Source organism: Phyllobates terribilis, unplaced genomic scaffold (genome assembly GCF_046119375.1).
Source record: "Phyllobates terribilis strain yellow unplaced genomic scaffold, ASM4611937v1 Scaffold_12__6_contigs__length_324123572, whole genome shotgun sequence".
Classification (NCBI taxonomy): Eukaryota; Metazoa; Chordata; class Amphibia; order Anura; family Dendrobatidae; genus Phyllobates; species Phyllobates terribilis.
The window spans coordinates 254,249,686-254,275,150 of NW_027362772.1; the positions used below are offsets into that span (position 1 = coordinate 254,249,686).

Here is a 25,465-nt window from a genome sequence, read left to right on the forward strand (position 1 = left end):
GCCTCCATTGGCTGGCCGGTCTCTCTTATGCGGAATGGGCCTATGGAGCATTCGGGGACCTGGGTGGTCGGGACCGCTGCACCTTATTTCTAGTAAGCGCAGTGGTTAGGTATTACACGTGGAACGCACGGTGCTTAGTATCGACAAAACGGAAAATCCTCCCAGTGGACGATGTGTTTAGGACCATACTCGGTGACCTGGTGAAGGTGCGTTCTTTGGAGTATGAGAGACTGGGTACACGCTTTCCTCTGGAGGGGCTTTTCTTTTAGTGTGCCCTAGTCTGGTCATCTCCTCTCCTGGTGGTAGGCTGCAGCTGACACCATAGATTTTTGTTTTTGATCAGTAGACAGTGATGTAGGGCTGCAGGCGCCGAACTTGGGCTTTGTCAGTTGTGGTTATTGTATTGTTTGTTATTGTATTGTTTGTTTCTGTATATATTGTATATATGGGTTTGGGTGTAGGTGTTAGGTTGGGTGATGGGAAAAGGGGGGAGGTTGGTTCATCTTGTGGGACACTGGTTATTTGGATGAAAAACTGGCACTGCCTGATCTGTCCTATGGACGTTGGATATAGGCATGAGACGCAGGACCAGCTCTCAGGTCAGTGTCGGGGTTGGGAATGGTGGACTTGAGTGTGGGGTGTTTTGTTTAGTATTGTATATATTTGTATAGTTAGTATTTATTTTATATTAATAAAAAAAAAAAAAAAATTTGTATATATTTGTCAGCTATTGTTTATTTTGTTTATGTTTATTTTATTGTTTGTTTGTGGTTATTATTTTCTTTGGGAACCGGACCAGAAGTCTGTAGTGTAAGTTGTTATTATTGTGTATATATGTATAATATGTGTGTGAGGAGAGAGGGAGCGGCTGGACCAGTTCATTACATTGTTTATTTTCTGGTTATTAATTTTGGTATGTTTCTGTTATTATTATTGTTATGTTTTTCATTTTTATAATAAAAGATCTACAGGATGTAACTCAGGATCAGTGCAGGGTAAGTAATGTAATGTATGTACACAGTGACTGCACCAGCAGAATAGTGAGTGCAGCTCTGGAGTATAATACAGGATGTAACTCAGGATCCGTACAGGATCAGTAATGTAATGTATGTACACAGTGACTGCACCAGCAGAATAATGAGTGCAGCTCCGGAGTATAATACAGGCTGTAACTCAGGATCAGTACAGGATAAGTGATGTAATGTATGTACACAGTGACTGCACCAGCAGAATAGTGAGTGCAGCTCCGGAGTATAATACAGGATGTAACTCAGGATCAGTACAGGATAAGTGATGTAATGTATGTACACAGTGACTGCACCAGCAGAATAGTGAGTGCAGCTCTGGAGTATAATACAGGATGTAACTCAGGATCCGTACAGGATCAGAAATGTAATGTATGTACACAGTGACTCCACCAGCAGAATAGTGAGTGCAGCTCTGGAGTATAATACAGGCTGTAACTCAGGATCAGAATAAGATAATTAAAAGCATTTCCAACTTTATCAAAAGTGGTCCCCAAAGGATTGCATACTTGTAAAACAAACTCACATAAAGCTTAATAATGAGTACTATATGAGTTTGTTGTATTACAAGTATGCAATCCTTTGGAGAACACTTTTGATAAAGGGAAAACCCCTGTAAGGCTGTGGCTTTATATAGTAACTCAATTGTTGCATGTAAGCTGTAAAATGGTGTTTAAAGTTGGACATTCCCATTAACCCTGCTGTAACCAGGTCTATCACATGTACTTCTATCGGAAACCTCGTGCTTGTCTGAGCTTTCTCTGGGTTCTAGTTTCCTTTCCACCTCCGCAGCAAACACGAGCTATGGGGTCACCTGGTTTCCTCTGAAACTGCCCCTAATTTCTAGAAGTGTGTGAACGGGATGCTAGACTGTGAGGTTCTCTGGAAAGGACCTAGTAGAAGTAAATACCGAGAGGTAACAAATAACCTTCTGACTCTGGTATAGCTGTGCATAGGCATTAAAGGGGTTGTCCACTACTGGACACAATATAACATAAAAAAACACACACACCTCCCAGAGACTGGCGTTGTGACCCTTGCTGCAGCCTTCGTGCTTCCGGAACTGTTCATACTGACTGAACTGTGAAGGCTGCAGCCGATCAGCAGCCACCGATTGGCTGCAGCGGTTAAAATAGTGTAGCGAGGCCACTGGGAATCACAGAATAGGGGTTGTATATGTTTTTTTATGTTCTGTGGGGCAAGAAGGGGTTGTCAAGTAGTGAACAACCCCTTTAAAAAGGTGTTTTCCAGGACTATGGTTAGGATACAGCATCATGTGTATATGTAGACGTGCAATATTTTTTTTCTTTTCTATTTTGTGAACCGGATCTCTGGCACTGTACAAACCAGAATTCTTTACTATTCATAAAAAAAAAATGTGACCAAGTACAAAATTTTTTACAAAAAGTAAAAATATTTATAAGATTGTTAAATAAAAAAAAATGTACAAATCTGCGGGGTGTGCGTCCCATTCATGTGTCTCCTGGAGAGCGTCTTCTTGGCTCAGTCTTGTCGAGCTTTAAATCTAAACAAAGGAGACATTGCTTAGTACCAGGAAGATAACAGGATCCAGAGAGCGGCCGCATCCTACGGGTACTGCCGGAGGAACATCAGACGAGTATCTATCAAGTCATTGTTAGAGAAGTGGTGCCAGGAAACGGGGACGGGGCGGACCACCGCGTCACCATCAGTCATAAGGAAGCCATTACAATGTTGCATCTACTAGTGGTGAAGAGTGGTACTGCAAGCAACAGATGACAACGTACATAATGAGTATTTGGAGCAGTCTGATGCCGTGGACTTTAGATAAAGGTTTGAAGATCATCGTGTAATGGGCCGATCAATAACAGATGGCTCCTTCTAAAAAGGCTATTTTTTATATCATCTGACTTTGGAATAGCAGTATACAGGTATTAAAGGGGTTGTCCACTACTGGACAATCCCTTAACTGCTTAAGTGGTCCATATTAGCCATAAGCAGAGCGTGATGACCTGCCGACAGCGTATCTGAAATGTGTCCGTCTACATATACACACCCAGCAGTCTATGGGTGGACAGGGTGGCTGTTACAATAAAAATTACGCACGTAGTGGGGGAGAATTTATCATATTTTTTGCACCGGAATTTTGGTGCATTTTGTGTTATGTTTAGGTTTTAGACACATTTACAGTGGCTCAGTGGTTAGCATTGTTGCCTTGCAGCGATCACAGTTTGGAACCCCTATTGATCAGCTAGGAGTAAGTGCTCAGTTTCCCTGCAGCGCCTCCACAGGAGAGATCAAGGAGTACTCCGTGAACTCCATAGGATTACCTTTGAACTAATTTCATGAAAACTTCAATTTCTCACTATACATTTTAATACAGGCACGTAAAGCATAAACGGTGCCTGATTTTTTTTTCAAAGCTGTACAGCTTGGAATATGTCGAGCCAAGAGGAAAGATAAGGAAGGACACAACTATAACTCTCGCATATGCCAAGACTTCTAGAGGGGGGAACTATCTGTATCTGCAGTATTCTGGATCCTGAATGGGGGACATTCTTCCCTCTTATTTGGAAATGAGTTTCCTAAACCAGATGACATATTATCTAACATTAACAGAGATCTTCATTTTGGGTGAACGACCACAGTAAATAATATACACGACATAAAGGACAGCCGATTACATCACTGAGACAAAATATTTAGAATTGTGATGACTCTCTATCAATGCCAAACTCTAAGTCACTGAGCTGAATTAGAGGAAGCTGAACACTTGCATTTGCCGTACTGTCAGTCACTGCAGCACAACAGTTTACCGAGCTGAATTAGAGGAAGCTAAACACTTGCATTTGCCGTACTGTCAGTCACTGCAGCACTACAGTTTACCGAGCTGAATTAGAGGAAGCTAAACACTTGCATTTGCCGTACTGTCAGTCACTGCAGCACTACAGTTTACCAAGGTGAATTAGGAGAAGCTGAACACTTGCATTTGCTGTACTCTCAGTCACTGCAGCACAACAGTTTACCGAGCTGAATTAGAGGAAGTTGAACACTTGCACTTGCCGTACTCTCAGTCACTGCAGCACAACAGTTTACCGAGCTGAATTAGAGGAAGTTGAACACTTGCACTTGCCGTACTATCAGTGATGGCAGCTCAAAAGTTTACCGAGCTGAATTCGAGAAAGCTGAATACTTGCACTTGTCGTTATTCAGCGATTTTTGGACAGCAGTGTATTCCAGCCATGTGGTGTAATTAGCGGCGTTGCTCGTCCCGGACGTGCAATGATTACATTGCTGCTTTCTATTACGTCACCAGCTGGACAGTTATAAAGCTTGGATAGTGCAGGGAAAAAAATTATAAAAAAAAAACCCTCTACAACTGGTGCGGAGATCAGCAGACGTGAAATAACAGACTCTCATTGTCCCCGTTAGGCAGCTCCTTTCACTGCTCCCTTTCCTTATTCTCACTAATAAGATGATAAAATGAGAGGGTACTTTGAAATGCTGCCAGTCTTGTAGGAAATTACCATAAGCGGCTTTCTTTTCCTTTGTCAGTCAGTGAAACAGGGTTCATTATATGAAGAGCGTCGGCTGTGACCGAACACAAGGACGGTCTGTGAATATTATCTTCTCAGATCTCATCTAGACTTTGCTTTAAAATAACGTGCCCCATGTTAGGCCGAGGGAGGGGGAATGTGATGCCTAATGGCTACCTATTTTATAGCTTCAGTGTGCCCATAAAGAAAAATAAAACAATTTTGAAAATAAACTTTAATGAAAATGTACAACTCCTATACAAACCTATGTGTCTCCATGGTAACAGACTACAATTAAACTCTGTGTAGTCGGATTTTGTAGTCATCAGCCATGGGTCTACCTATTCTTCCTTACATACATATGGCAAGTCGATAAGGGAACATTTAAAAATGGATGTAACTACAGCATCAGACGACACAAGATTTCTTTTTTTATCAAGATTTTTGCAGGTTTTTTTTATATATTTTTTGCATTTAGACAAATATTAAAAAATATAAATTTTTTTTTTTTACTTTTTGAAATTTGCTGAAAAGGTTTGTGGGTAAATGTTCCTTTTAGTTTATTGAAGTGTCCCAGCGTGACATGCAAATGATTAGGCTACCACAAAATCAGGTTCTACTATAAAGTATGGGGGCTATCAGAGCTGAGAAGATGTTTCGAAAGCCCTGGACACAGAATCCTGAACTACTGGGTAGAAGTCTGTTTTCTTACCCTTCTCATCATATTTGACTTCCTTGAGGAACAGTCCGGTCGGAGGGGCAACGGTATTCCTCGGAAACACTGGTGGCGTACGCTCTTCTAAATGAAGTTTAATGTGTCGTGGAGTGAGATAACCCAAACCTACAGCGACCAGAGCGCTTGTCATCCTCCTCACCTGGGGGGGCAGAGGGTATTCATGAAAAGGTGGAATCAGTAATCAGACGCTACAGAAGACAGTCCTCACAACGGCGAGCAACACGTAATTGTTAAATGGGGTCACAAGAAGAATTAAAGGGGGTTTCCAGGAATTTATATTGAAATAACATCACTGTAGGATCAATTGGGGTTCAACCTCTTCACTTCAGTACCAAGAGACCATCACATGCATCGAGAACTGCAGTGAAGGGTCCTGGAGGGTGGGACATCCACCGATCACACACAGATTGACTCTTGTACTATGTAGAATCCCCACCCCCAAGATACTGTTTTGGTACTCTATTAAAGAGGGGGGCCCTCACTGATCATACAATAATGGCCTACCCTAAACATACACCCATCAGAGTAAAATCCTGGAAAATACCTTGAATATTCATTACTTAACATTGCAGCAAGACATTTTATCTGATTATAAATTATAATAGGGTTTATTCTACTTTGTTTACAGAGGTCCGGTCACTTGCTATGTATTTGTATTTTTTCCCCTGATGTAAATGTCGATTGTTCTCCTGAATCTGGGGATATTTAGCTTTTATTTCAAATCTTCTCTATTCCCGAGACGTAGCCCCTCCCTACACTGTATATAAATGTAGTCTTTTTTAGCCAACTGGGCGTGGTTGAGATGATTCCTGTAGAGAACATTTGAGGATCATGTCCATTTAGCTAACATTAATAACAAGTTGTATTGAGCTTAAAAGAACCCTGATCTTATTCTACAATCACATTAAGATTACTTATACTGCCGTACCTGATTGTAAGCAAAAGATTGACTTTTGAAGGTGAAATTCCAATACTGAAGGTCGCTGTATGAAGAGAAGAACAGAAGAATTCACTTGTCTCCAGTTCTGAATATAATATAGATAATAACGAGCACAATGGAAAGGCAGAGTGGATGACATACAAGGGTGCAAACCTACTATATGTTACACTCACGCCACTAGGTTCAGATAGGGGCGAGGTTACATGAATTCTTTGGAATCCTGGGGGAACCGTTACTCAGGGCGACCGTAGACCATGTGCTGCAGCTTCTCTGCACACAGGGGTATTGACCTTCAGGCACAGACATGTAGGTTGTTTCACTTGCTGACCAAACACACTTGACAAGAGTCCTCATATACGGTAGAACAGTAGCATTTAATAAGAAGCAGCACAGCCAGTGCAAGTTAAGTCTTATGAGCAACAGGCTCCAGTGACAAACAATACAGTTTCCTTAGAAGCACAAGAGTTCACAGTCTTCCCAGTAGTACAGAACAGTACAGTTATAATGCAAAGGCACATTAATGAACACAGCATTGTTTACAGCACAGTGAGATGGAGGGGGGGGGGGGGTTTGCTGAGGGAGATGATCCCTGTGACACCATTTCTTCCAGTCCTTATCTTTCTGCCTGACAATACTCTGCACTGCTAGTTCAGGAACTCTACCTGACCTGTGCTTAGCTTCACTCCTGACTTGAATCCTTTTCACTTGCAGGGGCTCTTCTGTGAGATAGAGAACACGCATACACTACCTTTCTCTTCAGCTCCAGCCAGACAGTAAACAACTTCCCCTCAATCCCCCTGGGGCTCTGCTAAAACACTCCCCTTCTCCTGTGACTGTGTTAACCCCTCTAGTTGCTGGATGCTTCTGGAGCACAACACTTCCTGTCTCCTGTGCTAGTGTTACTTCTAATAGTTGCTGAATGCTCCCAAAGAAACAGCACTACTTCTCCATGTCACATATTCTTTTTTTCGGGATAATCGGACCAAAATTCACACATGAACCAAAATTGAATGAATGTTTGTCATGTTCCCTGATATCAAGCGAGCAATGGTCGTCATAAATGCGGCCAGGTCCCAATGCAGGAACACACAGCCCTACACTATATACACACAAAGCCCTACACTATATACACACACAGCTCTACACTATACACACACACAGCTCTACACTATACACACACACAGCTCTACACTATACACACACAGAGCTCTACACTACATACACACAGCTCTACACTATACACACAGAACTCTATACTATATATACACACACACAGCTCTACACTATACACACACAGAGCTCTACACTATATACACACACAGAGCTCTACACTATATACACAGAGCTCTACACTATACACACACAGCTCTACACTACACACACACACCTCTACACTACACACACACACACAGCTCTACACTATACACACACAGCTCTACACTATATACACACAGCTCTACACTATACACACAGCTCTACACTATACACACACAGCTCTACACTACACACACACAGCTCTACACTACACACACACACACAGCTCTACACTATACACACACAGCTCTACACTATATACACACAGCTCTACACTATACACACAGCTCTACACTATACACACACAGCTCTCCACTATATACACACACAGCTCTACACTACACACACACACACAGCTCTACACTATACACACACAGCTCTACACTATATACACACAGCTCTACACTATACACACAGCTCTACACTATACACACACAGCTCTACACTACGCACACACAGCTCTACACTACGCACACACAGCTCTACACTATATATAAACACAGCTCTACACTATACACACACACAGCTCTACACTATACACACACACAGCTCTACACTATACACACACAGAGCTCTACACTATACACACACACAGCTCTCCATTATACACACACAGCTCTACACTATACACACACAGCTCTACACCATACACACACAGCACTACACCATACACACACAGCTCTACACTATACACACACAGCTCTACACTATACGCACACACAGCTCTACACTATACGCACACACAGCTCTACACTATACGCACACACAGCTCTACACTATATACACACACACAGCTCTACACTATACACACACAGCTCTACACTATACACACACAGCTCTACACTATACACACACAGAGCTCTCCACTATACACACACACAGCTCTACACCATACACACACAGCTCTACACTATACACACACAGCTCTACACTACACACCTCTACACTACACACACACACACAGCTCTACACTATACACACACAGCTCTACACTATATACACACACAGCTCTACACTATACACACACACAGCTCTACACTATACACACACAGCTCTATACTATACGCACACACAGCTCTACACTATACGCACACACAGCTCTACACTATACACACACAGAGCTCTACACTATACACACACAGAGCTCTACACTATACACACACACAGCTCTCCACTATACACACACACAGCTCTACACTATATACCAGACAGGTCTACACTATACACACACACAGCTCTACACCATACACACACACAGCTCTACACTATATACACAGAGCTCTACACCATACACACACAGCTCTACACTATATACACACACAGCTCTACACTATATACACACACAGCTCTACACTATATACACACATTGCTCTACACTATACACACACACAGCTCTCCACTATACACACACACAGCTCTACACTATATACCAGACAGGTCTACACTATACACACACACAGCTCTACACTATATACACACAGCTCTACACTATACACACACAGAGCTCCACTATACACACAGCTCTACACTATATACACAGAGCACTACACCATACACACACAGCTCTACACTATACACACACAGCTCTACACTATATACACACAGCTCTACACTATATACACACACACAGCTCTACACTATATACACACACACAGCTCTACACTATACACACACAGCTCTACACTATACACACACACAGCTCTACACTATATACCAGACAGGTCTACACTATACACACACACAGCTCTACACTATACACACACAGCTCTACACTATACACACACATTGCTCTACACTATACACACACACAGCTCTACACTATACACACACACAGCTCTACACTATACACACAGCCTCTACACTATACACACAGAGCTCTACACTATACACACACACAGCTCTACACTATATACACAGAGCTCTACACTATACACACACAGCTCTACACTATATACACACACACAGCTCTACACTATATACACACACACAGCTCTACACTATACACACACAGAGCTCTACACTATACACACACAGCTCTACACTATATACCACACAGGTCTACACTATACACACACACAGCTCTACACTATATACACACAGCTCTACACTATACACACACACAGCTCTACACCATACACACACAGCTCTACACTATATACACAGAGCTCTACACCATACACACACAGCTCTACACTATATACACACACACAGCTCTACACTATACACACAGAGCTCTACACTATATACACACAGAGCTCTACACTATACACACACAGCTCTACACTATATACACACACAGCTCTACACTATATACACAGAGCTCTACACCATACACACACAGCTCTACACTATATACACACACTGCTCTCCACTATATACACACACACAGCTCTACACTATACACACACACAGCTCTACACTATATACCACACAGGTCTACACTATACACACAGCTCTACACTATACACACACACAGCTCTACACTATATACCACACAGGTCTACACTATATACACACACAGCTCTACACTATACACACACAGCTCTACACTATACACACACAGCTCTACACTATATACCACACAGGTCTACGCTATATACACACACAGCTCTACGCTATATACCACACAGCTCTACACTATACACACACACTGCTCTACACTATACACACACACAGCTCTACACTATATACACACACAGGTCTACACTATATACAGTCATGGCCAAAAGTATTGAGAATGAGACAAATAGTAATTTTTCCAAAGTTTACTGTTTCATTTTTTGTAATGGCAATTTGCATATACTCCTGAATGTCAAAGAGTGATCAGCTTAACAGCAATTACTGTACTTGCAAAGTCAATATTTGCCCAGAAAATGAACTTTAACCCCCAAAACACATTTCAACATCACTGCAGTCCTGCCTTAAAAGGAGCAGCTAACATTGTTTTAGTGATTGATCCATTAACACAGATGTGGGTGTTGATGAGGACAGGGCTGGCGATCAATCAGTCATGATTAAGTAAGAATGACATCACTGGACACTTTAAAAGGAGGCTGGTTCTTGGTATCATTGTTTCTCTTCAGTTAACCATGGTTAGCTCTAAAGAAACACGTGCAGCCATCATTGCACTGCACAAAAATGGCCTAACAGGGAAGAGTATCGCAGCTACAAAGATTGCACCTCAGTCAACAATCTATCGCATCATCAAGAATTTCAAGGAGAGAGCTTCCATTGTCAAAAAGGCTCCAGGGCGCCCAAGAAAGACGAGCAAGCACCAGGACCGTATCTTAAAACTGTTTCAGCTGCGGGATCGGACTACCAGCAGTGCCGAGCTTGCTCAGGAATGGCAGTAGGCTGGTGTGAGTGCTTCTGCACGCACTGTGAGGCGGAGACTCTTTGAGCAAGGGCTGGTTTCAAGGAGGGCAGCAAAGAAGCCACTTCTCTCCAGAAAAAACATCAGGGACCGACTGATATTCTGCAAAAGGTACAGGGAGTGGACTGCTGAGGACTGGGTCAAAGTCATTTTCTCTGATGAATCCCCTTTTCGATTGTTTGGGACATCTGGAAAACAGCTTATTCGGAGAAGAAGAGGTGAGCGCTACCACCAGTCTTGTCTCATGCCAACTGTAAAGCATCCTGAAACCATTCATGTGTGGGGTTGCTTCTCAGCCAAGGGAATCGGCTCACTCACAGTCTTGCCTAAAAACACAGCCATGAATAAAGAATGGTACCAGAATGTCCTCCAAGAGCAACTTCTCCCAACCGTCCAAGAGCAGTTTGGCGCCCAACAATGCCTTTTCCAGCATGATGGAGCACCTTGCCATAAAGCAAAGGTGATAACTAAATGGCTCATGGAACAAAACATAGAGATTTTGGGTCCATGGCCTGGAAACTCCCCAGATCTTAATCCCATTGAGAACTTGTGGTCAATCATCAAGAGACGGGTGGACAAACAAAAACCAACAAATTCTGGCAAAATGCAAGCATTGATTATGCAAGAATGGACTGCTATCAGTCAGGATTTGGTCCAAAAGTTGATTGAGAGCATGCCAGGGAGAATTACAGAGGTCTTGAAGAAGAAGGGGCAACACTGCAAATATTGACTTGCTGCATTAACTCATTCTAACTGTCAATACAACCTATTGGTACTCATAATATGATTGCAATTATATTTCTGTATGTGATGTAAACATCAGACAAACACTAATAAAAACCAGAGGCCAGCAGATCATGTGAAAATATAATTTTGGTGTCATTCTCAAAACTTTTGGCCATGACTGTACACACATACAGCTCTACACTATACACACAGCTCTACACTATATACACACACACAGCTCTACACTATATACACACAGCTCTACACTATACACACACAGCTCTACATTATACACACACAGCTCTACACTATATACACACACACAGCTCTACACTATATACACACACAGCTCTACACTATATACACACACAGCTCTACACTATACACACACAGCTCTACACTATACACACACAGAGCTCTCCACTATACACACACACAGCTCTACACCATACACACACAGCTCTACACTATACACACACAGCTCTACACTACACACCTCTACACTACACACACACACACAGCTCTACACTATACACACACAGCTCTACACTATATACACACACAGCTCTACACTATACACACACACAGCTCTACACTATACACACACAGCTCTATACTATACGCACACACAGCTCTACACTATACGCACACACAGCTCTACACTATACACACACAGAGCTCTACACTATACACACACAGAGCTCTACACTATACACACACACAGCTCTCCACTATACACACACACAGCTCTACACTATATACCAGACAGGTCTACACTATACACACACACAGCTCTACACCATACACACACACAGCTCTACACTATATACACAGAGCTCTACACCATACACACACAGCTCTACACTATATACACACACAGCTCTACACTATATACACACACAGCTCTACACTATATACACACATTGCTCTACACTATACACACACACAGCTCTCCACTATACACACACACAGCTCTACACTATATACCAGACAGGTCTACACTATACACACACACAGCTCTACACTATATACACACAGCTCTACACTATACACACACAGAGCTCCACTATACACACAGCTCTACACTATATACACAGAGCACTACACCATACACACACAGCTCTACACTATACACACACAGCTCTACACTATATACACACAGCTCTACACTATATACACACACACAGCTCTACACTATATACACACACACAGCTCTACACTATACACACACAGCTCTACACTATACACACACACAGCTCTACACTATATACCAGACAGGTCTACACTATACACACACACAGCTCTACACTATACACACACAGCTCTACACTATACACACACATTGCTCTACACTATACACACACACAGCTCTACACTATACACACACACAGCTCTACACTATACACACACACAGCTCTACACTATATACACACAGCCTCTACACTATACACACAGAGCTCTACACTATACACACACACAGCTCTACACTATATACACAGAGCTCTACACCATACACACACAGCTCTACACTATACACACACAGCTCTACACTATATACACACACACAGCTCTACACTATATACACACACACAGCTCTACACTATACACACACAGAGCTCTACACTATACACACACAGCTCTACACTATATACCACACAGGTCTACACTATACACACACACAGCTCTACACTATATACACACAGCTCTACACTATACACACACACAGCTCTACACCATACACACACAGCTCTACACTATATACACAGAGCTCTACACCATACACACACAGCTCTACACTATATACACACACACAGCTCTACACTATACACACAGAGCTCTACACTATATACACACAGAGCTCTACACTATACACACACAGCTCTACACTATATACACACACAGCTCTACACTATATACACAGAGCTCTACACCATACACACACAGCTCTACACTATATACACACACTGCTCTCCACTATATACACACACACAGCTCTACACTATACACACACACAGCTCTACACTATATACCACACAGGTCTACACTATACACACAGCTCTACACTATACACACACACAGCTCTACACTATATACCACACAGGTCTACACTATATACACACACAGCTCTACACTATACACACACAGCTCTACACTATACACACACAGCTCTACACTATATACCACACAGGTCTACGCTATATACACACACAGCTCTACGCTATATACCACACAGCTCTACACTATACACACACACTGCTCTACACTATACACACACACAGCTCTACACTATATACACACACAGGTCTACACTATATACAGTCATGGCCAAAAGTATTGAGAATGAGACAAATAGTAATTTTTCCAAAGTTTACTGTTTCATTTTTTGTAATGGCAATTTGCATATACTCCTGAATGTCAAAGAGTGATCAGCTTAACAGCAATTACTGTACTTGCAAAGTCAATATTTGCCCAGAAAATGAACTTTAACCCCCAAAACACATTTCAACATCACTGCAGTCCTGCCTTAAAAGGAGCAGCTAACATTGTTTTAGTGATTGATCCATTAACACAGATGTGGGTGTTGATGAGGACAGGGCTGGCGATCAATCAGTCATGATTAAGTAAGAATGACATCACTGGACACTTTAAAAGGAGGCTGGTTCTTGGTATCATTGTTTCTCTTCAGTTAACCATGGTTAGCTCTAAAGAAACACGTGCAGCCATCATTGCACTGCACAAAAATGGCCTAACAGGGAAGAGTATCGCAGCTACAAAGATTGCACCTCAGTCAACAATCTATCGCATCATCAAGAATTTCAAGGAGAGAGCTTCCATTGTCAAAAAGGCTCCAGGGCGCCCAAGAAAGACGAGCAAGCACCAGGACCGTATCTTAAAACTGTTTCAGCTGCGGGATCGGACTACCAGCAGTGCCGAGCTTGCTCAGGAATGGCAGTAGGCTGGTGTGAGTGCTTCTGCACGCACTGTGAGGCGGAGACTCTTTGAGCAAGGGCTGGTTTCAAGGAGGGCAGCAAAGAAGCCACTTCTCTCCAGAAAAAACATCAGGGACCGACTGATATTCTGCAAAAGGTACAGGGAGTGGACTGCTGAGGACTGGGTCAAAGTCATTTTCTCTGATGAATCCCCTTTTCGATTGTTTGGGACATCTGGAAAACAGCTTATTCGGAGAAGAAGAGGTGAGCGCTACCACCAGTCTTGTCTCATGCCAACTGTAAAGCATCCTGAAACCATTCATGTGTGGGGTTGCTTCTCAGCCAAGGGAATCGGCTCACTCACAGTCTTGCCTAAAAACACAGCCATGAATAAAGAATGGTACCAGAATGTCCTCCAAGAGCAACTTCTCCCAACCGTCCAAGAGCAGTTTGGCGCCCAACAATGCCTTTTCCAGCATGATGGAGCACCTTGCCATAAAGCAAAGGTGATAACTAAATGGCTCATGGAACAAAACATAGAGATTTTGGGTCCATGGCCTGGAAACTCCCCAGATCTTAATCCCATTGAGAACTTGTGGTCAATCATCAAGAGACGGGTGGACAAACAAAAACCAACAAATTCTGGCAAAATGCAAGCATTGATTATGCAAGAATGGACTGCTATCAGTCAGGATTTGGTCCAAAAGTTGATTGAGAGCATGCCAGGGAGAATTACAGAGGTCTTGAAGAAGAAGGGGCAACACTGCAAATATTGACTTGCTGCATTAACTCATTCTAACTGTCAATACAACCTATTGGTACTCATAATATGATTGCAATTATATTTCTGTATGTGATGTAAACATCAGACAAACACTAATAAAAACCAGAGGCCAGCAGATCATGTGAAAATATAATTTTGGTGTCATTCTCAAAACTTTTGGCCATGACTGTACACACATACAGCTCTACACTATACACACAGCTCTACACTATATACACACACACAGCTCTACACTATATACACACAGCTCTACACTATACACACACAGCTCTACATTATACACACACAGCTCTACACTATATACACACACAGCTCTACACTATATACACACACAGCTCTACACTATACACACACACAGCTCTACACTATACACACACACAGCTCTACACTATACACACAGCTCTACACTATATACACACACAGGTCTACACTATACACACACAGCTCTACACTATACACACAGCTCTACACTATATACACACACAGCTCTACACTATATACACACACAGGTCTACACTATATACACACACACAGCTCTACACTATACACACAGCTCTACACTATACACACACACAGCTCTACACTATACACACAGCTCTACACTATACACACACACAGCTCTACATTATACACACACACAGCTCTACACTATATACACACAGCTCTACACTATACACACATACAGCTCTACACTATACACACACAGCTCTACACTATACACACACAGCTCTACATTATACACACACACACAGCTCTACACTATACATACAGCTCTACACTATACACACATACAGCTCTACACTATATACACACAGCTCTACGCTATACACACAGCTCTACACTATACACACACACAGCTCTACACTATATACACACAGCTCTACACTATACACACATACAGCTCTACACTATACACACACAGCTCTACATTATACACACACACACACACACAGCTCTACACTATACACACACAGCTCTACACTATACACACACACAGCTCTACACTATAAACACAGCTCTACACTATACACACACACAGCTCTACACTATACACACATACAGCTCTACACTATACACACACAGCTCTACATTATACACACACACAGCTCTACACTATACACACAGCTCTACACTATATACACACACAGCTCTACACTATATACACACACAGCTCTACACTATATACACACAGCTCTACGCTATACACACAGCTCTACACTATACACACATACAGCTCTACACTATACACACACAGCTCTACACTATATACACACACAGCTCTACACTATACACACAGCTCTACACTATACACACACATAGCTCTACACTATACACACACAGCTCTACACTATACACACACAGCTCTACACTATACACACACACAGCTCTACACTATATACACACACACAGCTCTACACTATATACACACACACAGCTCTAAACTATACACACACACAGCTCTACACTATATACACACACACAGAGCTCTACACTATACACGCATACAGCTCTACACTATACACACAGGTCTACACTATATACACACAGCTGTACACTATACACACACAGCTCTAAACTAAACACACATACAGGTCTACACTATATACACACACAGCTCTACACTATATACACACACAGCTCTACACTATATACACACACAGCTGTACACTATACACACAAAGCTCTACACTATATACACACACAGCTCTACACTATACACACACACAGCTCTACACGATACGCACACACAACTCTACCTTATATATACACATAATATATGCATTATATTATGTATACAAACACACTCACACACATATATATATATATTATATGTATTGAGTGTTGGCCGACAAGCTTTTTTTGTAAATTCATGGTGCCTACAGTGAAACATTCCAGCATTGTGCTTTATCGAATACCATGGGTTTGGGGGCATTATTTAGGAGTATATATTTTTATACATTTATATTGTGGGGGGGGGGATTCATGGTCCTCAAGACCTCAGCATAGAAACCCAAATGACATGTCTAGCACATTACAAGATTTCTTTAATCTCTGAGGAAGGGGCCTGACGATGAGCTGTCATGTGCAGGTGAGCAAGGCGTGCACGAGTTTGCGGTCACACTTCGGTGGGCATAGTCGCACTCTTATTTGCCCCGCTCACGTGTGTGGTCTTCAGATGCCCCGAGCGAGACGAAATAAGCCGTATTCCAAACTCCTAATGACCTATTAATATGTTATTAAAGGAGTTTACAGCAAATCTTCATTATGGATGAGATACAGCTATAGGTGGTCTCCGCTGTAATGACAGGTCCCTATGGATGACCTCAAACATTGGAGTAGCCACCCAACTTTGGACAACTCATTTCCATCTACACCATTAGCATTTGTACTGGTTCCCAGTTACACTGGTTACGAACATACAAGTAAGTTTCCATAACCATCCTGTGGACATGTCGGTGGCAGACGTCTGATGACCGACCTGGGACATGCCAGGTCATGGAGTCGCTCACGTCAGTGACCTCCCCGTATCTGCGACAACAAAGCGTCAATTGATATTACATAGTTTTGGCTGCAGATTTAGTGCTCTGGACCTGACGGTATTACAACTTGTACATTTCATGTTTTTACAATGACGGGTGGAGTAGTCTGTGACGCACAAAGAATCTGGGGAAAGTTATCTGCTGCAGATGTTCCCCTTCATTCATGGGAAAAAAAAGTCTTCCCGTCTCTGGCATTTCATGTTCAGCTGCAGTAAAATCACCCAGGACCAATTCATTAACAGCTGACAGACACAAAAAGGCAGAGTTATTACTCACAGAACTGCCGCTTACAGCGACCCCACCCAAATTACAGGATTACCCCATAAGTCTGGTATTTCACACTAGTTAATATTCCAGATCTACTTGCCAATGACCAGTCACACACCATTTTTCTCATAAAGTGGTCACCACCCTTACAGCCAATCTGCCACCAGATTTCACAATGAAAACTTGAGGCTGGTGTACTTACTATGAAAATCCACGTCAGCAGCCTCATCAGGTTTACATGATCTATTTACAAATTCATATACAGTTTGCACTGTAAAATCTGGTGACAAATCCACTTTAAAAAAAAGTGTTTGTCAAGGATTAGAAATACAGCGCCACACCGGCTCGTAGGTTGTGTCTAGTATTGCAACTCAGCTTTTTCTTTTAAAATAGGACAAGAAAGTAGCCATGTTTTTTTCTAATCCTTTACAACCCTCTTGATCGACAAAAGCCATTAATATTGTATTATACAACTACACAAGAAACAGGTTTTCCCATTTGCACGTAAACAGCCTTTAAATTTACCAAGTCGCTCCTGTGAATATCCGTTCATCATGTTGTGTCTCCGGGATTTTTTTTTTCAATAAAATAACAAATTTAAAATGTGTATTATATTTAGTGACTATCGTCTTTGGCAAAAGGAAACTGTTTCATTTTTAAATTATTTTTCTTTATTATTTTTAAATTCCAGGACGGAAACAAGAAATCAATTGATCCATGATGAACTTATAGTTACATAGGTAATAAAACACATATAGGTCCATCAAGTTCAACCTTTCTCTACCAGTTATACATCCTCTAGCACTAGATTATGACCCACAAATGTCATTTTTTAGGAGATCCAGTCTTTTTTTTTTTTAATGCTGTTATAGTGTTGGCCATTACTACCTCTTGTGGTCAGCATTCCACATTCTGACTGCTCTAACTGTAAAGAATACTTTCCTAACTATGTAAAGCACCCTTTCCTAATTAGATGCTGCTCATCTCACAGAGAACGCTCAGTCGAGATAAGCATTCACGTGTTGGGAGGAGTCAGGAGAAACACTCAAGTGCTCAGCCACCATTTATGCAAGGTATGTGGGTATCTTTAAGGGGTTGTCCAGGCCTGGGGCTCAAATCTGCAGTCACTCCATGTGACTGCAGACTTGTGAATCCTCAAATCGTGTGCTGTCAGGATTCTACAGTGCCAGGAGCAGGCGGTAATCTGAGAGCAAGTCTGAGACTAGCATACTTCCGGCCACATTCCGACTAGACATGTCTGGACTTGCTCAATTCCCTTGCATTGAGTGAGGATGCGCACGTCTAGTCGTCATGTGACCCCCCTCCACCCCCTTAGAATAATGATTACTCAGTTGGAAAACAGTTGGTAATCGACCTCATCTCATGATTTCTATTTTCTGATTAACTTCTAGATTAATAAAGATGAACAATAAGACACAAACTACCCAGCTTCAGCATCTAGCTCGCTCCTTGGGAGCTGGACTAGGGCAGCAGTCCACTTCTGTAATCCTTTGCCCAGCCATGAATGTGGACATCAGGCATTTTTTGCATATCCTCTACATATCCCATAAATATAAAGGAGTACCCCTTTAAGAAAAAAAAAATCTAAACTGATTAGTCACCAAACTTGTTTTTTTTTTAATTCCCCAAAAATTAGATTTACAAGAAATCTTATAAACAGAGATTATTCTGCGCATGGTTTTGGGAGGAAGAAGGAAATGACACACGGGGTGGGTCAGCGTTGGCTTCGAGAGTCCTCATGTCTCAAATGGTGTAAAATAAAAAAAATAAAAAAATCACAAAGTTTCTCAACATCATGGAATTGCTACTTACAGCGGATTAGTGATGAACTCCCAATAGGGAAGAGAATTTACGCATCACATTGGACACACCGCGACGGCCAAATCTGACTACTTTGCTGTAATAAGTAGGAACATATTAGATTTCTGAGTGGCACTTGCGGGATTTTCTGCTGGACACCTATAAATAATTTCTTTTTAATGAGGCTAACTAATCACGCCAAGATTGAGTCTCAATGACGGCAGAGAACCGGCCGCCCACATGGTAACGTCAGAGGCTGTGCACAACTTAACACGCAAAGATCAAGGTATAATGCCCCAAAAGTGGCTTATATAAGAAACACCAAAGAGAAAAAAGACCGCACAACCTCGTTATCAGACAGAGACAATTTATAGACCGGCGATAGGTCACAGAACCAAAGATAGGAGACTTATATAGTGTGCCTTACATCAAGCTAGAAAGGAAAACTAGAAGGAGCACTGCAAGCTACTCTCGGCCAATCAGCATTGCTTGGAGTGTTCTCTGCAATTCTGATTGGCTGAGATCAACAAGCATTACTCATTATGCTCCACCCAATAGTGCTTTTCAGTAGGATGCCAGGCACAGTATATAACTTCCCAATGTCTGGTTCTGGAAGCTCTGGAGCCTTTTAGTTCAGCCCCAGCTGGCAAAGAATTAAAGTTATACCAATACCTGTTCTTTAAGAGATTTGGTAACAGGCTGGTGGACGGGGTGATATCTGCCTGCTGCAAAGTCTTGACTGGAGACTTAAATGGCGTCTCGTTATTTGTAGACCTAAAGCCACTGAAATCATGTCTCCCAACAAAAAACTGTGCGGCTTCCTGAATCCGTGGAATGTCAAGATGACTGGGAATAGAAACCAGATAAATGATAGCGAACGCGTTCAATCTGCTAATCCAGAATAGTCCGGTTATCTAGACACATAGATATGACACTTACCTCTCACTGGCCACCCAGCATAGATTGCGTTCAAACACCGTCAAATGTGTGTGTTTACATCCGGTGACTACTCGGTACAAGTATGTCCGGGAGATCGCATTGAAACGGGCATGAAAGTCATCATTCACATGAAAGGCCTTTAGTATGCTGCATAGAGGGTGGGGGACAGAGCATTTTAATAACGGTCTAAAACAAGACATTTCTAGTATCTAAAAAAAATGTTAATGTCTTTAAAGAGAACTTGTCACCAGGTAAAAAAAAGTGTCCCGTTTTTACTTTAATTTTAGTCCGGCTACTCCCCTGAGTATTCCGTTTTTGTTTTTTTTTAAATCCGTCATACGGTTCCAGCGATGTGGGCCTTTATATTTAGTCCTAATCTGTATATTTTTTTTTACTAAGGGGTGTCTTACAGGGTAATAATGCAGAGGTCCTAAAGACACGCCCCTGAGGATCCTGTGAGGCACATCCCCAGGATCCTGTGAGTCACGCCCCTGGGGATCCTGTGAGACCCCCCCCCCCGAGGATCCTGTGAGTCACGACTCGAGGATCCTGTGAGTCACACCCCCGAGGATCCTGTGAGTCACGCCCCCCGAGGATCCTGTGAGTCACGCCCCCGAGGATCCTGTGAGTCACGCCCCCCGAGGATCCTGTGAGTCACGCCCCCCGAGGATCCTGTGAGACACCCCCCCGAGGATCCTGTGAGACAACCCCCCCGAGGATCCTGTGAGTCACGCCCCCGAGGATCCTGTGAGTCACGCCCCCAAGGATCCTGTGAGTCACGCCCCCAGGATCCTGTGAGTCACGCCCCCAGGATCCTGTGAGTCACGCCCCGAGGATCCTGTGAGTCACGCCCCCGAGGGTCCTGTGAGACACACCCCTTTGTAAAGACAATAAAAAGGCACATATCTCTGGAACCGTATGGCGAATTTAAAAAAAAACAAACATGAAATATTCAAGGGAGCAGCAGGAATAGAATAAGATCAAAGACTACCCAGTTCTGACAGAACCTCTTTAAAGGGATTGTCTGGTAAAAACAAGTGAATAGGTCATAACTTGTTTATCGTTGTAGTCTGACCACCAGAACTTGCACCGATCAGCAGAACGGGGAATTTTTATCCCCATTAGAATAGAGCGACAGTGCGTAGTTTGACTGCCGCTCCATTTATTCCCTATGGGGCTGCACTCATCCTTTTCTGACAGCCCCATAGCCTGTGAATGGAGAGTTGGTTGGGCATCAGGATAGGAGAAAAATTGTTCTCACTGGACAACCCCTTTAAGCCACACCCCTTTTACTATAAACGTTTTCATTAAGTATATAAAACATAATTTAAGTTCACACCACTTTTTTTTTTTTAGTGCCGTTTGAGTAGGAAATGTAGGACAGTTTACATAATAAATCTAATTGTCGCCGGCCCTTTAACCGTTATATATACTGAAGAATATTAATGGGTTAACATAGCAACGCTTTACCATACGCTGTGGTTTGATTTCCCAAAGAGCGAGCGTCCCCTAGGCTCATGTACTAGACCTATTCCCTCTCCCCCTCCAGGTAAGAGCTGCGCAGCGAGGGCTGTAGTGATAATTAGTTACCATGGCAACGCATTGTGTGCGAGCGATGCATTACCGACAGGAATGTACAGGCTTCTGTGTTCACAGGCCAGAAATCACTGCCGCTCCGTCTCATCTGTTAGCAACAGTCAACATGCCGCGCGCTGCCGCTTATCTCTGTTACTGGATTTCTCCCGACTGCCAGCGGCATCTGCAATAGATTTTATAGCTCGGCGTTTCCCTGACCTTAGCGCCAGATTATCCCCATATAATTAAATCAAGAAACAATCGTAAAGTGAAGAACTTGACAGGCGGCATCCCCGGTGTCTCACAACGTCATCCAGGCCGGTAGCGTTACCTCATCCAAAAATATCCCTTTGACACCATAATGGCATTTAAAGGGTTGTCCAGGCTTGGGGCTCAAATCTGAAATCACTATATGACTGTAGACTTATAAATCCTCACAGTGTGAACACTGCACGCAGTCAGGATTCATCACTACAGGCGGTGATGTGACCACAAGTATGCGATTTGCATACTTCCAGCCACATACCGACTAGACGTGTCTAGTGCATGTCTAGTTGGCATGTAACCGCATGTATGTAAATCACTTACTTGCAGTCACACGCCCGCCCTCTTCTGGTGCCAGAGAATCCTGACAGCGCACACTATGCGCGCTGTGAGGATTTACAAATCTGTAGTCACTGTAGTGACAGCAGAATTGAGCCCCAAGACTTGACAACTCCTTTAAGTTAAAGGGACGGCGTCATTGGAAAATGACCAATTATTTAAAATTAGTATTTTTTGTTGCATGTATTTAAAAAAAAAAAAATTGGCAACATTTATATATTTTTTTATATATTCCATTCCAATTAGTAATTTTGCAATTTTCACTCTGGCCACTGGGGCACTTTTTTTTTTTTTGTTTAAATGGTTTTTATTAAGGGAAATTTTACATAATGGGGAATAAAAACAAAAAAAGGGGATAAAATACATAATAATAATGAAGAAAACCAAACAATGGAAGAATATTAGCTAGGAAATGAGAAAAACAAGCTATACCTTAACCTATACCTATGGGGCATTTTAAACTCACACTTCCTGTAATTTCTAGAAGAGTTTTTATCATCAGAGGCAGGATTAAAACGATAGGTAACACCTCTATACACAGATAGTAACACAGAGCCAACAATCACAACAGTCAATGTCACATTTAACCCCCTCTCTTCACAGTGACTTTAGCACACGCTCATTAGACACTTCAATACAAAAGATTTTGTGGCCATGTACATGTATTGTTTCCTGAAACAACAGCAAGTTAGAGTCTAACAAAGACCCAGTGGTCAGTGTGAAAATGACAAGATTTCTGTTTTTTATTTTTAATATGGATTGTGACATGGGGAAAAAAATAGATATAACACAAAAATCTGATTTAAACAATCGCTTTTCTTCTGATGATAGTTCCCCTTTAAGTGCTGCATTAATCTAATGAACTCACTATCATAATCTTACTTACTTGACTAGTCTCTTTCCTTAAGGGTCCATGGAATAAAATGATTTCTCCATGTTAGTAGTTACCTTTAGTTTAAAAAGTTGCCCTAAAGTTCAGTCATACCTTCAATACTTTTTTTAATCCCCCCAATACTTAGCTTGTAACCTGCTCCTAGTTTTAGAGTTTCCTCTTCTGGGCATGTCTCTCACAGTAATACAGGCTGGATGTGAGGTGTGTGTGTGTCTGGGGTGCTGCTGCCTTTACTACAGCTCATGTGTCTGCACAGCTTCATTCCTCATGTGATTTCCCCTTCTACAGCACATAAAGTAAAATGGAAGGAATTTATCAAAGCCAGTCTTGAACCTGCTGGTATCAGGTGAGCCAAATGTATCCATAGACTCACACCTCTTGATAAATTTAGAGAATCTTCGGGCTGTCCATACGCCAGAAAATGACTGGAGTAGATTTCAGCTACAATTTATACCACTCTTCTGGCATACATTGTAATAAATTTGTTGTCCACACCCCTTTTGCTAAGCTCCATTTTTTTTTTTTTATTTTAGAAAAATGTAAAAAAAAAAAGTTGTAAATTATTGTACACACTTAGTATATGCCATAATTTTCATTAGCCTGGCATGGATGGAGGGATGCTTTCCTCCTTATCTACAGCCTGTTTTCTCTTCCCTCCCCGAAAACATAGATGCTTTCCCCCTCTACTCACTTTGATTTGTGTACAATCACCTCCCTCTTCCAGCTGCTATCTCTAACACTGAAGGAAGGTAAGGCGAGAGTAGAAAAAAACCCATTAGAGATGGGAAAAGAGCCCTGATGGGTTTGTCAGATTTCACTGACCAGCTAACTAGGTGAAAGACAAGCACAATATCAAGGATCATCGTTTCGAAAAAAAGCTTTTTATTCTTGCTCATATGGGAACAGTATAGTAATAGTTCTACTGCTGTCTATGGAAGGGCAGTATTATAGTTGATCATTTCTGAGCAAGTATACTTTATGGTTGATTTATAAGGCCAGTGATTAAATGGATGACCAATTTTCTGACTCATACGTGCGTTAGCCAGCAGGGGGCGTCGATGAGCTCTAGAAAAAAGAGTTTCTTCCAGTAAAATGGGAGTTTAAAATCCGAAATCAATGTCTGCACACTCATTATTATTTCATGAAGAACTATCATTGCTCTGTGTCAATAACCTGCAATACTCACCAGATGGGCTCAGGGTGTAGATGGAAATTCAAAGCTTTCACCAATGTGTCTTCTGAGAACGGAGCTTTATCTGGGGTCCTTTCAATGTCCACATGCGCAGAATTACAGATCGCATGGACTCCAGAGTCGGTACGGCTGGAGATTAAGAATTTCACGTTTCCAACTGGCTTGAGTTTCTGAGCAGCCATCTATGGGCAGAAAAAAAAATCAAATACAAACCATCAGAATATATAATGAAGCATGAAAAATTTCAAATAAAAACTAATTTACTGGCGTGCTCGATCACATAACTCCCTAGG

At 42.1% G+C, this 25,465-nt stretch overlaps 1 protein-coding gene across 3 annotated transcripts in view; it reads right to left on the bottom strand.

Annotated features, from left to right (window-relative positions):
- PUSL1 (pseudouridine synthase like 1) overlaps window positions 1–25,465 on the bottom strand; it is an 81,362-nt gene that overhangs the window by 9,709 nt on the left and 46,188 nt on the right. For 2 of the 3 annotated variants that reach the window (XM_073656859.1, XM_073656858.1), the window contains exons 3-8: window positions 25,167–25,354; window positions 20,911–21,057; window positions 20,644–20,817; window positions 6,205–6,259; window positions 5,253–5,415; window positions 2,474–2,550 (exon numbers count right to left, since the gene is read on the bottom strand). In XM_073656859.1, the coding sequence (XP_073512960.1) occupies window positions 2,498–2,550; window positions 5,253–5,415; window positions 6,205–6,259; window positions 20,644–20,817; window positions 20,911–21,057; window positions 25,167–25,354 (780 nt within the window). In that variant the 3' untranslated portion in view covers window positions 2,474–2,497. The remainder of the gene's footprint in view (window positions 1–2,473; window positions 2,551–5,252; window positions 5,416–6,204; window positions 6,260–20,643; window positions 20,818–20,910; window positions 21,058–25,166; window positions 25,355–25,465) is intronic. The other variant, XM_073656860.1, reaches the window with a different exon arrangement.